The 14,945-nt window shown below is 40.9% G+C and overlaps 1 protein-coding gene across 1 annotated transcript in view; it reads left to right on the top strand.

Moving 5' to 3' along the window:
* Nucleotides 1-8,984: 8,984 nt before the first annotated feature.
* The window catches only part of LOC150084638 (BTB/POZ domain-containing protein 6-B-like), a 171,886-nt gene continuing 165,925 nt past the window's right edge, over nucleotides 8,985-14,945 (top strand). The window contains exon 1 of the mRNA XM_090376521.1: nucleotides 8,985-9,089. Coding sequence (XP_090232647.1) covers nucleotides 9,020-9,089 — 70 coding nt within the window. The 5' untranslated portion in view covers nucleotides 8,985-9,019. The remainder of the gene's footprint in view (nucleotides 9,090-14,945) is intronic.

Here is a 14,945-nt window from a genome sequence, read left to right as displayed (position 1 = left end):
AATAATGGTCAATAATTTAAAGGTGAAAAGTACAAACTAAAATAAGCAAAAAAGTCCGAGTCAACATTGGGAACCGTTTTCGAGATAATGCACATTTTCTGTTAAGATCCGCACTGACTATGGGAGCACTCTGTGAGGGTAGTCTGTGTTGCTGAGACCTTGTACTCTCTGGATATGGTAGGGTTACAGTAATTGGTGATGTAAAATTCGTCACATACTGCTATGACTCAGTATACGCTCTTTCAGAGTGACCCTCCTTGTCGAAATTCCTGTATTTTGTTCTATTCTTTCTATATGTCTGCGCTGAAGCACAGTTTTGTATCATCACCATCCTCCACACACGGGGTGGAAAAGGGCCGGGTCCGAATCCTGTAGATGACGCGAGGAATTGTAATGGGCTTTTTTAGTCGGTCTCAGGCGTAGATAGCAAGGTTCTTCCCTCTCCCCCCAGAAACTAGGGTTTTTCGTCCAGTAAAACAGGCAAATCAACCAGAGAACACACGCAATTTACGGAAATAATACGTACAGGTATATATAAGAAATTATGGGAGGCCCTAATACAATAATTTGAATATTCTTTCTAAATAGTCTGCGCAAGTAGCACAGTGGTATCGTCACCGTCCTCTCCACACCGGGTGGAAAAGGATCGGGTTCGAATCCCGTCGATGACGCGAGGAACTTTAATGGGCTTTTTTCACTCCGTGGCTGAGTTAATCGGTCTCAGACATAGATAACAAGGTTTTTCGTCCTGCAAACAGACAAATCGACCATAGAACAAACGCAATTAACAGACATAAGACAGCACGGCAGATGAATTTAATTATTTGGGTGGCCTAAATATAATAATAATAATAGTTTTAATAGTGTAAGTGGAAATGGATATTGGGACTAGAACTGAGACTATTTATATTTGAGAAATTAACAATGAAGTGTTTGGGAGGGTTAGATCTTTTCGCAGATAGTTTGTTCTATTATTTTGACAGTTGATCGTGTATTCCCAAGTAAGAAAAGGTAGCAAGGGCATGTAAAGTGTAAAGTGCGTTTAGGGTCTCACGGCACCAGGGGTTTCCCCCATCTCCACGTAATTTTCATTGTGAGTGTGAGACAGTACTCTGTCAAGTTTTAAAAATGTGTGGGCTGTTGTTCTTCTGGCCCTTTAGCCGTTGGGCCCCCTATTCGGACCTACCTTTTCCACATTTTGCCCTGTGGAGGCAGGCCAGGTACCCAGTAGATTTATATTTACTCTGGCAGGCCTTGCCACCTAGTTTCCTTAGGCTTCAGTGGCAAGGGCCTATATAAAAAGGAAGTTAAGTGCTGGGAATAGAAAAGGCCGAAAGAGGTTTGTGCAGACACGATTTACATTTGAACGTTATTAGATTTTGACAGCTTATGTAGGTATACCCTGGGGTGTTAGGCAGAGTATGGGGGGCGAATTGAAGGCTGAGGGGGAAAGACAGAAGTATGGGGGCAAGGGAGGATGGCTTGGAGGGCCAATATGGCCGACAGCAGGACTGTGCTAGGTCTCTGCTGTTGTGATCTTCTTAGGTTCAGGTGCATTTCCATCATTTGTACCCGAGTCCATCCAAGTCCAGGTGACATTTCGTTCCTGGGACTGGGTCTCATCCAGGAGCTGGTGATCTCTTGTCATCTCTTCTGGTGTTTCTCATTATGGCGAAGCAGTGCCAGTCCGGGTGATGTCATTCTTCCTGTTCCAAGTGTACTTCACACATGGGGTTGAGTCTCGTCCGGCAGTTGTGGTTACTTCCCTGTGAAGTCAGTGACGGTGTAGTGCCAGTCCAGTGTCAGGTGGTTTTCAGTTCTGATAATGTCTCTACCAGGACAGAGCCTGTCTGGGCGAGATGTCAGTGGCTGTCAGGTTTGTTCCACCTTAATCAGTTCTAAGCTGGTTTCTTGTTCCGTGAGCGGCGTTTGATATACGATCTTTGACTGATGATTACAGGACTATTTTCTCTGATTTGGTAGATGGCTGTTAAAGTTCTCCTCCTTTCGAAGAGGTCTTGAGCAAACTTTGTTAGGGCTTTTTGTGTTCCTCCTCTGTGTCCAGGAGATGAGACTCTCGTCCCCTCGGAAGTAATCTTATCCATGTGATCAACACTCCTCTGAGGTCCTGATATTCTGGGCATTCAAACATAAGGTGGTTCCAGTCCTCGATACTGCCACGGAAGCAGTGTGGATCCTCGGTGAAACCAAAGTTGGAGAGTTTTGCATTGAAGGGACCATGCCCCGTCAGTAAATACGTTGTACATAGCCCCAGGTAGAACCACATAGGTATTTTTGGGTAAGTTTAAAAGTGTGTGGGCTGTGTATATGTGTAATGTTGTGTACCGTTGTTCTATTGGCCATTCAGCCGTTGTAAATACGTTGTACCTAGCCTCAGGAAGAACCACATAGGTGTTTTTGGGTAGATCGTGCTCAGCTGTGGAAGGAACTTACTGGTGATTTTCTCTTTGGTTGTTTCAGTCCATATATCTTGCCACACCTGCAGCAGGTGGCATGTATGCAAGTGTACGCAGGTGGCGTGATTACTTCATAAATGCAAGGGCATATACAAGTGTAAAGTGTGTTTAGGTTCTCACAGCACCAGGGGTTTCCCTCATCTCCGCATGGTTTTTCATTGTGAGTATGAGACAGATTCTGTCAAGGCCAAAGGTTTAAAAGTGTGTGGGCTGTGTATATGTGTAATGTGTACCGTTGTTCTTCTGGGCATTTAGCCGTTGGGTCCCTATTGGGACCCACCGTTTCCACATTTTTGCCCCGTGGGGGCCAGGCCAGGTACCCAATAGAGGCCCTGCCACCTAGTTTTCTGAGATTTCAGTGGCTGGGGCCCATAGAAAAAAAGGGGGAGGGGGTTAAGCGCTAGGAAAAGAAAAAGCCGAAAGAGATTTATGCAGGTGGGATTTAGTTTTGAACGTTATTAGATTTTGACAGCTTGTGTGGGCATACATTGGCGGGTTAGGTAGAGTGTGGGGAGACTGAAGGGTTTTGTGGAAGACAGAAGTATGGGGACGATATAGAAGAAGACCCCAGATTGCAAAGCTATGTATAAAAAAAAAATAATGATATTAGGGCCCCCCCGTAATTCGATACTTTTCCACCCAGTGTGGGGAGGACGATGACAATACCACTGTACTACACACGCAGACCAAGGCTATGTATTTAAGTATTTAAGTGTAGTTGTTGCGGACCCCAGGGTTTCCCCCATTAGCCGCTTTTATACTTCTTGTGGTGAGGCTTGCACCATAAGCGGTCATGTGTGTGTGTGTGTAGTGTTTGTTGGGAGTAAATTTTGTGCTCTGTTCTGCTGTCATTGTGACGGGTGCCTGGCACCATACCAAAAAGTCCCATCCTGGTATCAGAATCAGCAAACAGAGAAAGCTCCTCAAGACATTATTTTCTTCGTTGAGGGAAAGAGTCCAAATATAATGGGTCAAATATCCCATCAAACTATTAATAGGGAAAGATTCATCATTAACAAATATACTGTATGTACTATGTACAATCAATATCAAATCTTAGTTGGCTTCAACAGTTCACCAAACAATAAGTCCAAAAGGATAATCCACTGGAGTAGCATTAAGGAACAAAAAGTATAATCTCCAGAGGCAGTAGAAATCCAGTAGTTCTAATGTATAACAATAACATTTGTTACCATCTAATACAAGCAATTACTGTGAGAACTCGTAGTTAAAGTCACTTTTCTGTACACCAACCATGAGGTACAAAGAGTCACAAAACAACGGTCTATCTTGGGACAGAAGTATGGGGGCGATATAGAAGACGACCCCAGATTGCAAGGCTATGTATAAAAAAAAAAATAACGATATTAGGGCCCCCCGTAAATGATTACACCTACTCATATATTCTGTAAATTGCGTGTGTTCTCTGATCGATTTGCCTGTTTGCTGGACGAAAAAAACCCGACTTTCTGAGGGAAAAACCTTGCTATCTACGTATGAGACCAACTAACTCAGCCACGGACTGAAAAAAGCCCACTAACTGATCAAAGTTCATCTCTCCTTTTGAAGACACTTGTAGCAAATGTATTAAGCAAATGTATTAAGAGGATTAAATGCAACCCGAGGTTGAACAAGTAAAGGTTTATTTTCATTAGTGATGTGTCCTAGGGAACTTGAATTTCTTGTCTATAGTCCAAATAGTAGTGACAATCAAATAAGATATGATCCACGTTCTCTTCAGCCCCACACAGACAAAGTGCAGTAGGAGACAGTCCTAGTTTAAATAGTTTAACTATTAATGCTGCCATGACCCGTCAGCAGGAATGTGCCGTGCAATCCTGGAGAAAACCATAGAAATTCTTTCTTCTTGAACACTCTAACTAAAGTTAAAAATTCTCTCGTTACACTACCAAGACCTGAAGTATTCCAATCTCTTTGCCACTTTTCAGTGTAGATGGAATGCAGTCTTTTCCTTTCAGAAGCCAAAGAGGCACTCAAATCAAGCTGCACGTCTTCCAAGGAAACAGGGCGTTCTTCAGATGATAATTCATGTGTCTGTATTGTATCTCATAATGTACTGGTAGTTTTCCTAACAGAACCTATAAAGCCACAGTAGATGTAGTCCTACATGCTCTAGACATCATCAGGAGGGAGGGCAGCACGCTGGGCCCGTAACAACTGTTTAATCACAGCACACTTAGTAGCTCTATAGCCCCAAGCACCAGCACCAGCACCATAGGTAATAATAGACAAAAAGACACAATTGTAATATAGTCTAAGAGAGTGACCTCTCAGACCCCACTCCTTTCTGGTTACTAATCGTAATTTTGCTAGAATTGATTAACATTTTTCCTTTATGTACCTTACATGATGCAGAAAACTTAAGGTGTCATCAAGATAGATGCCGAAATACCTAGTTGTGGAATTATACTCAATGGACTGCCTTCGATACTTGATCAGTGGAGGGCGCCCCCTATCTAGCTTACCCTTAGGCATCATGTGAGATGTTATAGACGTTGAGACCTGGAGTTTGGATATTTCAGACCAACGGGAAAGTGCTTGCAGTACGTGATTGGCCGCAACTTCCAACTTCGTGGAACATTCCTAGAGACCTGTACAGATCCACTGTTGACGTTTATGGAACGATGTCAGAAATAGCTTGACAAAAGATTGTATATTGCTCTTGACACTTCGGCCTCCTGGAACCCCTCCAGGCCCCTTTGAACTCCACAAAGAGGCCCAGCAAATATTTAGTTGTAGTCTCCGTCTGTGATGCTAGAAGAGGAGCAATTGCATCCTCCGTACCCCTGCCACGTGTAAATCCATATTGCACTGGAGACGGAAGTTTTTTATAGTGTAAGCAATCAGAACGCGTCCAGCAATAACCTTCTCAAGTGCCTTGCCCAAAACAGGGAGCAAGGCAATAGGCCTGTAAGAGGACGGATCAGACTCAGACTTTTCTGGTTTTTTTAGTAAGATCTTCAAATTAGCAATCTACCATGCCCTAGGAAAAACGCCCTGCAAAAGGCAAGAGTTAAACAAAGCAAGGACAAGAGCAGGAACAATCTTCCAAACCCATTTAATCATATCAACCTCTAAGCCGTCATTACCCGGGCATTTTCCAGAGCGCATTGATTTGATAGCAGAGTCAATTTCCTCTACTGAGAAAGGGGATTCATCAGGAGAACCGTATAGGCAGAGTTTTTCATTTTGATTTCTGCTTGCGTGGGATGAACACAATCCTCATTATCCTGATGGATAATAACATCAAGGATCCTATTAATAGTGGGTGCCCAAGACAAAGTATCCTGATCATCTGCCGCTCTGACCGAAGCAAATACCTCTCCCAAGGCTATGTAAAGTGTAAAGTGTATTTAGGGTCATACGGCACCAGGGGTTCCCCCATCTCCGCGTTGTTTACATTGTGATGGGTGTGCCAGTTTGCTGGAAGTGCCAGAGATTTAAAAGTGTATGGATATTGTATATGTGTAGTATCGTGTACCATTGTTGTCCAAGGCTATGTATGATGTAATCACGTATTTGCATCTGACGTACACACGGCAGGAATATACTCAACTCCTTGACATAATGTGGCCTCGACAATTCCCGCCGCATACACACTACTCCGAGATGGCAGAAGAGAGGCAGCGAGATTACACCCTTGATGATCCGATAGTCTCCTAGAGAGTTACCAATAGGTTTGGTAGTAGTAGTAGTAGTAGTAGTAGTAGTAGTAGTAGTGGCACATGATGCAAGAAAGCAAGTGTAGTAGCTTATGCAGCATCAGCCAAAAAAAAAAAAAAAAAAAAAAATCATCACACCATTCCCTCCAAATGCCTGTCCAGTTCCTCCTTAAATTTATTTAACCTATCAACTTCCACAACGACAGATGGAAGTTTGTTCCAGCAATTAACCAACCGCTGGCTAAAGGCAAATTTCCGCACATCTATTCTACATCTGTCCTTTCTTAATTTGAACTTATGTCCCCGTAGGTTCGTAATCTGAACAAGTGGAAGGATCCCATCAGAATTCAGCGTGCTCAACCCATTCAAGGCCTTATAGACCTCAATCAGATCACCGCGCAGGTGCCTAGTCTCCAGCCACTGCAATTTGCAGAACTTAAGCCTCTCTTGGTAAGAGAATCCCTTCATTCCCCTCACCAATCGTGTTGCTCTTCTCTGTACACGCTCAAGCAAATCTACATCCTTCCTAAAATGAGGCCTCCAGACTTGTACACAATACTCAAGGCGTGGCCTGACCATTGCCTTATACAGAGGGACAATCACCTCCTTTTCCCTGCTAGCAAAATTCCTATATATCATTGACAAAACCCCATGACCTGCCCTAGCAGCCTGTCTGCATTGCTCAGAAAACTTCATATCTGACTGCACAATTACTCCCAGGTCTTTTTCATTTTCTACCACCTTAAGTGTAGTACCACACAGTTGGTACGTTTCTCTGGGGTTACTTCTACCCATATGCAGTACTTTGCATTTGTCAAGGTTGAACTTCAGTTGCCACTTCTTAGCCCATCTGCCCAAATTATCTAGATCCTGTTGCAGTAGCACACTGCCATTACTGTCATTAACAACCCTGCCAACCTTTGTGTCATCTGCAAACTTCGACATTAAGCCTGATATACCTTCATCAATATCATTGATAAATACACAAAACAACAGTGGACCCAACACCGAACCCTGTGGGACTCCACTAATAACATTAGTCCACGAAGAGCAGCACCCATTGATTACCACCCTCTGTCTTCTCCCACTTAACCATCCTTTTATCCATTGTAGCAACTTACCCTTAATACCATTCTGCTCCAATTTGTACAGTAGTCTTCCATGCGCAACAGTGTCAAAAGCTTTCCTGAAATCCAAGTATATGATATCAAAATTATTTTTCGCATCCAGTTCCTCTGTGACCACATCATAATAACCAATCAAATTTGTCAGACAAGACTTTCCCTTAACAAACCCATGCTGTGTTTGAATTATTGCTGCAGTCTTGTCTAGATGATCCTGCAATGCATCTTTAACCAGTGACTCCATTATTTTACCCGGAACAGAAGTTAAACTAACTGGTCTGTAATTACTCGTGTCACCCTTCGATCCACCTTTGTGAATTGGGGACACATTTGCACAGGTCCGGTGGTCTATCTCACGGTCGGTGAACACCGTTTTAGAGCTGTACTTGAAATATAAGGAAGAATGGACCTTTCTATGATGTCCATCTTATCCTCAAAAGACATCAATGATACTATATGATGGAAAGGGGGAGAATTGCCAAAGCTTTGCTCTGGTGACTAAACATGTGTTCCATCAGTTCAAGCCTCCAATAAGCAAAGTGGTAATATTGCACACTGGTTGATCAGGTTGCCGCACCTCCCAGTTACCAAGCGATACTTGAATACCATCCAGTATTAAACTACTATTTCATTTTAGGCCACCTGAATGATTAAATTCATCTTCTGTGCTGTGTGCCTTATGTCTGTTAATTGCATGGGTTCTATGGCCGATTTGTCTGTTTCGATGGACGAAAAACCCGTTTCTGGGGGGGGGGGGACCTTGCTATCTACGTTTCTGAGACTGATTAACTCAGCTAGAGTGAAAAAAAAAGCCCATTAAAGTTCTTCGCGTCATCGACAGGATTCGAATCCGATTTTTTCCTCACGGAAACTCGGGTTTTCTTCCAGAAAACAGCAAATCGACCACCTAACACATGCAGAAACAGTATATTCTGAGCAACATGGCCTTAATTACTGATGTTCCTAACTCTACTACATCAACTCTCTTATGGCACTACTTTGTGTGTTTTTTAAGTTTTCAAAGTTATTTTGATTGGCTTTTTAAGATTTATTATTAAATTGTCAGTAATCCTGATTATATAATCTCATGTTTTATAATTAATAATGTTTAAGTAAAAAAAAATATATTAAAGTCTTCCAGAAACTTCTGTTGGCTTTCCTTTAAATTTGTGTCCATCAACGGATTTGGATCCATCTGTTGTACGCGGAATGATTTTCTTATCTAGTTATCACCCCGAGTGAAAATAAAAAAGCTGGTTTTCTCTTGTCTACTTGTCTCAAAGAAAACAATTTCTTAAATTCGGCTGATGGTGGTTACTCAAATCTGGGCAACAATTGATGGTAATTAACGTGGGCGTCTGTATGCGATAGTGTACTGTGTATAATATTGCATACAGGTGTGTTTTTTTTATTGATTATTTATAGAAATAATACAAATGTCTTTATTATTTATTTAATTTCTACAAAAGTATTTTTTGAAAATATACGTATTGTGAGTCCGCTAAAAAAATCGAATTTTTCGAAAGTGGGTGTCGGACGGAAAAATGGTTGAAAAACTGTGGCGTATGTATAATATTTCGGCAGTTAGGTGTCGCGTTTGTCAAAAACAACCCTACCTGAATGTAGAAATGGAGTTTGTTTTAACTTGGTTAAAAATATGTAGTTGCGTGTGGTAAGTGTTTGTTATTAGTACAGTGGAAATTACGAATTAATTAATTTGAATTTCTCAGAAAGTATGTCTGCTAAAACAAATATACGGCGAGATGAGGCGACTTGTGCACATTCAGGAAAAACTTTTATGTACGGTATGTATCGTATATACAGTTGCGATTTGAGATATACCTGCGTCAAAAAAAAAAAAAAAAATGTTTGTCTACAATTCTTGGTTTTTCTTTTCCGGTCTCGTGTTTCCACTTTTGGGTGTTTCGTTGTGAATCTGTATATGCTGAATTGATACAAAAATATTAATATTTGATACAAAAAAAAACACAAAACAAAAAAAACACACAAAAAGTAGAAACCCTCCATGGGTGAAGAAAAAAAAAAATATATAAATGTACATTTGGTAAAAATTCAGAAACCGGTACCGCTTTCAAAATGGCGGCGAGGACAGGAGGGGGAGAGCAGTGATCGATGGGTTGTGACTCCCCCCTCACTGCGTTCCCCCTCCACTCCTCGCCCGGTGGGTGTCAAGTGACACGCGGATAGCACCTGGCACAGCAGCAAATATGGCAGCTGAAAACAGGATAAATCCTATAAATTTAAAAATTCAAGTTACAAAAATGCACGTTTTTCGGTTATCACAAAATGTCACTTGACATTTGAATAAGTCAGATAGAGCTGTAAAGGAGATAAGGTCATTTAAAAGGAAATATTGCAAAAGAAAAGGAATGGCAAATGAACAATTTTTAAAAATAAAACAAACAAAAATGCCTCTCTTCTTCTCAACTGCATGTTACAGACAGATGTCACGTGACAACAATACAGCGAGCTGAAAATAAAAAATGGCAAATTTTTTGAAAAGAAAGTAACAAAAATGCAGATATTCAGGGATTGCAATATGTCATCACAAAAGCAGAGCTGAAATGAAGAAAAAGAAAAGGCGAAACGGCAATTTAAAAAAAAAACAAGTAACAAAAATTCAGACTAAATGCAACCACCGATTCTTCTTGCCCGTACATAACTAGAATATTTCACGAGCATTAACAATGAGAACAGCTGATGGGAGTGAACACACAAATACTTTTTTTGTTTTAATTTTTGGTGGGGGCTGTGCCCCCTAACCCGTGCTTTTTTTTTTTTTCCACAAAATTGGAGTTGAAATGAAGAAACAGAAAAGGCGATACAGCAATTTTTTTAAAAAGAAGAAAAAAAATTTGCACCATGTGCAACCACTGATTCTTCTTGCCCGTATATTACTAGACGGGGGATAGGGGATGCTGATACCTATCCCCTGCTTTTCTGACCAAACATTAAAAAATAAGTAATTACCACATGATTTGTAACAAAAATGAACACCACTTGCAACCACTGATTTACTACCAGACGATTTCACAAGCATTAACACTGAAAATTGCCAATGCCTGTCAACAGAAATGCTAAAAGGACAGAAAACCACTCACCTTATCAATTGAATTATGTTTTCTAGGCGATCCAACATTTTCATACTAATATTTTGCAGGAATAAGTCACCCAGTAGAAGAGACACCCGCACTTAACCAAGGCAAAGCAAAAAGTAAATCATAAGCAATTGAATAATCACTGATAACTAGATGATTTCACACTGAAAATTGTCGATCACCTCATCAATCAAATTATATCTTCTAAACGACCCAACATTTTCGAACTAATATTTTGCAAGAACAAATCACCCAATTCAACAGAAACCCACACTCAACCAAGGGAAACAAAAAGTAAATCACAAGCAATCAAATACTTTAATAAATAATTTCCCCCTCCCCAAACTCCCCACTTCTGTGGGAAGTTTGCCCCCACACCCTGATACACATATTATTCAGCCTTTTCCAAAACCAACAAACTTTTCTTTTTTTGTTTTAATTACGCATCCAAAAAATCAAATAATCAGCTAATCAAATATTAACACCACGTGACATTTCGAACAGCCAGCGATAACATAACCTGAACATATGGTAACATCTGGCACGGGTGATATGCACCGCGTGACATCCATGTCAGATGTTTCCGTATGTCCAGGAGATCACATGACACTGGACAGAGTCAGCACCCGTCAGTTATGGCTGTATCGCTAGCAGTCTGGAAGGGGTACCCTTAACTGAATCTTGACTGTACATTTAGCATTAGCATTAGCATTAGTAGAGGCATATGATGCAAGAAAGCAAGCTTATTCAGCATCAGCCAAAAAAAAAAAAAAAAAAAAAACACACCACTCCCATTTCACCCCTCCGTTCGCTGGAAATTCCTGTCCAGTTGAGCCTTAAATTTGTTTAGGCTATCAACTTCAACAACAAGTGATGGAAGTCGGTTCCACCAACCAACCACCCGCTGGCCAAAGGCAAATTTCCGCACATCTATCCGACATCCGTCCTTCCTCAATTTGAATTTATGCCCTCTGAGCTGATTATTCTGAGCAAGATGTAGAATTCCATTGGCATTGAGCATGCTCAAACCATTCAAAGCCTTATACACCTCTATCAGATCACCTCGCCGGTGCCTAGTCTCCAGACTCTGTAATTTGCAAAACTTAAGCCTTTCTTCGTAAGAGCAACCCTTTGTTCCATTCACTAATCTTGTTGCCCTTCTCTGTACCCGTTCCAGCAGCTCTACATCCTTCTTGAAATGAGGCCTCCAGACCTGTATACAGTACTCAAGATGTGGAACCATTGCCTTATACAACGGAATAATCACCTCCTTATCCCTGCTAGAAAAATTCCTGTATATCATTGACAAGACACCATGAGCTACTCTTGCAGCTCGTCTGCACTGCTCAGAGAACTTCATATCTGCCTGCACAATTACCCCCAGGTCCTTTTCATTCTCCACCACTGTCAGTGTAGTACCGCAGAGTTGATACGTTGCTCTGGGGTTACTGTTTCCCATATGTAGTACTTTACATTTGTCAATGTTAAACTTCATTTGCCACCTCTCAGCCCATCTGTTCAACCTTTCCAGATCCTGTTGCAGCAGCATAGCGTCAGTGGTGTCCTTAACAACCCTGCCAACCTTTGTATCATCTGCAAATTTGGACATTAAACTTGATATCCCATCATCAATATCATTCATAAACACCGAAAACAACAACGGACCCAACACTGAACCCTGAGGAACTCCACTAATAACATTAGTCCACATTGAACAGTGTCCATTGATTACCACTCTCTGTCTTCTGCCACTCAACCATACCCTTATCCATAGCAGCAATTTGCCTCCAATGCCACACTGCTCCAATTTGTGCAGCAGTCTTCCATGTGCAACAGTATCAAAAGCCTTTCTAAGATCCAAATATATAATATCAAAGTTATTCCCTGCATCCAGTTCTTTTGTGACTACATCATAGTATCCAATCAAATTGGTCAGGAAGACCTGCCCTTAACAAAACCATGCTGCGTCTGAGCTATAACTGAATTCTTGTCTAGATGATCCTGCAGTGCTTCTTTAACCAGTGCCTCCATTAATTTACCTGGAACAGAAGTTAAACTAACAGGTCTATAATTACTTGTGTCAGCCTTTGATCCTCCTTTGTGAATTGGGGTTACATTTGCACATCTCCAGTCTATGGGTACCTCCCCTGAGTCCAAAGAAGCTCTCATAATTATGGCTAGGGGTTTGCTTACCTCCTTTGCTGCCTCCTTTAATATAACTGGATAGATCCCATCCACCCCAGGTGCCTTTTTTATGTTTATCCTCAACAATCTCTCCTAAACTTTCCTCTCAGTTATTACAAAATCATCCAGCTCACTGCCAATGTTTACTTTACCTATATCATTCTCCTTCCTGAATAACTCCTCATGTGTGAATGTAGATGCAAAATACTCGTTTAGATTGTTAGCCACCTGAGCAGGATCCTCAACTGTTGAACCATCAATATCCAGTGGACCAATCTGATTCGTCCCTTTCCTTCTTGAGTTTAAATAGGTAAAGAACTCTTTTCTGTTTTTCTTTGCATCCTTTGCCAAGGATTTTTCGTAGTCTGCCTTTGCCTGCCTAATCTACTTTGTGACTTGGTTACAGACCAACTTATATCTATCATAGGCTTCCATGTCACCCATTAATTTGTATGTATCCCATGCATTTTTCTTCTCTGCCACATGTCTCATTAGTTCATCTGACAACCATTTAGGCCTAAACCTTGAACAATATTTCTTAGTTGGTATGTAAAGCCTGGTAGCCTCCAAGATTAGTTCCTTGAATGCTTCCCATTTTGAGTTTGCTGTTGGTAACATCATCAGTTGGTCCCACTGTATAGAATTTAAATACTGTCTCAGACCATCATAGTCGCCTTTACGAAAACAAAAACCCTTCCCTTTACCTCTGATGGTAGTTACCTCCTTGAGTAAATCCCACTTCAACACACTCTGATCACTGCCACCTAGTGGTTCATTTATCTGCAGATTCTTAATGCATGAAGAATCACTGCTGATAATCAGATCAAGAGTATTGCTCCCTCTTGTTGCCTCACGAACATGCTGATGTGGAAAACAATCATCCAATAAATCCACAAACGCCTTGCTAGTGTGCGAGTGACCAACCCACAAATTCCAGTCAATATCTGGGAAATTAAAATCTCCCATTATAAGACTCTCTGATTTACTGGCCCACTCTATTTCCCTGTACAGTTTCTTATTATACTCATCAGAGTCATTAGGCCTATAGCACACTCCTACTTTCAATTTTGATTTCCCTATGCTTATGTCACACCAAACTGACTCGACACTGCCCTGTCCATCGATGTTGACTGGCTTCACTTCCTTGGACTTTATGTGTTTCTTAACTAATAGCATAACCCCTCCTCCCCTGTCTATCCTTTCTATACACATTGTATTCCCCAAATTCCAGTTCCGCATTCCTTATATCTGTGTGACACCACGTCTCTGATATCCCAACAATATCTGCCTTTGATGTTTTGAGCAATACCTCAAAACGACAAAGACATTTAGATGTCTTTGTCGTTTGTGGTCAGTGTGATGATCATCCTAAACACAAGAACCAGATGCAGTTGTCCATCATAGCTTCATCCAACCGTTTGTTGGTACCTCTTCTTCCCACTGACTGCTTTGTTGGGATCTCTCTTCCTGTGCTCCTCGCTAACATTGCCCAGATTTGTTGAGAAAAAATCCAAGTGAGAATGCAAGTAACAGAGCTTTGTTGATGTTCCACGTGCCATTTTTCTTTAGTTTTCACAACATGCAAATCAGCCCATGAGTGCATATTAAACCCCAGGGGCTCACATCTGGTGAGTATGGGCTTGGCACACCCAGGGTCCTGAGCTGGATATCATCATTCTTCCCTTCTTGGTGATTCCTTTTTACTTCTCTCTCTCTCTCTCTCTGGGTAACTTTGGAAATTTTTTTTAAGCTGGTGCAGCATAAGCCCCAGGCTTCCTTGCACTACATGGCTAGTAATAATAATGATAATAATAATTTGTGCAGACATAATACACAATGGCACATTACAGTCTTAGTTGTTAATGTGCCAAAAACTCCACTTAATTACTCTACCAATCTTGAAATCTGCACATTTTGACATTGTGTCCTATATATATATCACTTCATCAAAATCATTTAACCTCTAATCAGGTACAAAAAAATTTCTAATAAGTGAATGTGACCAGTAAAGTTTAAAGAACTGGAATAATTATACAAAAGTAAAGTTTAAAGAACTGGAATAATTATAAGAAGGTAAAGTTTAAAGGACTGGAATAATTATAAGAAGGTAAAGTTTAAAGGACTGGAATAATTTATAAGAAGGAATGGGTTAAAAAAAAATGGTTCTTTAAGGTAAAATAAATAAATTTTACTACTGTTTTGAATATTCCTTCTAGTAATGTTTTCCTCTTGGGAAAAAAGATCCCGGGGGTTTTTAGGCCCTGCACCTGGTACTGGGGTTAAGAAAGTCGGTGGTCCCAGTATCAGTCTGTTTGGAACTTCTCATGTTACTCAAACCTGAAATGCAACTGTTAATCA

Source organism: Mastigoproctus giganteus, chromosome 6 (assembly GCF_048544385.1).
Source record: "Mastigoproctus giganteus isolate SK-2022 chromosome 6, ASM4854438v1, whole genome shotgun sequence".
NCBI classification, from domain to species: Eukaryota; Metazoa; Arthropoda; class Arachnida; order Uropygi; family Thelyphonidae; genus Mastigoproctus; species Mastigoproctus giganteus.
This window is presented reverse-complemented; position numbering and strand designations above follow the sequence as displayed.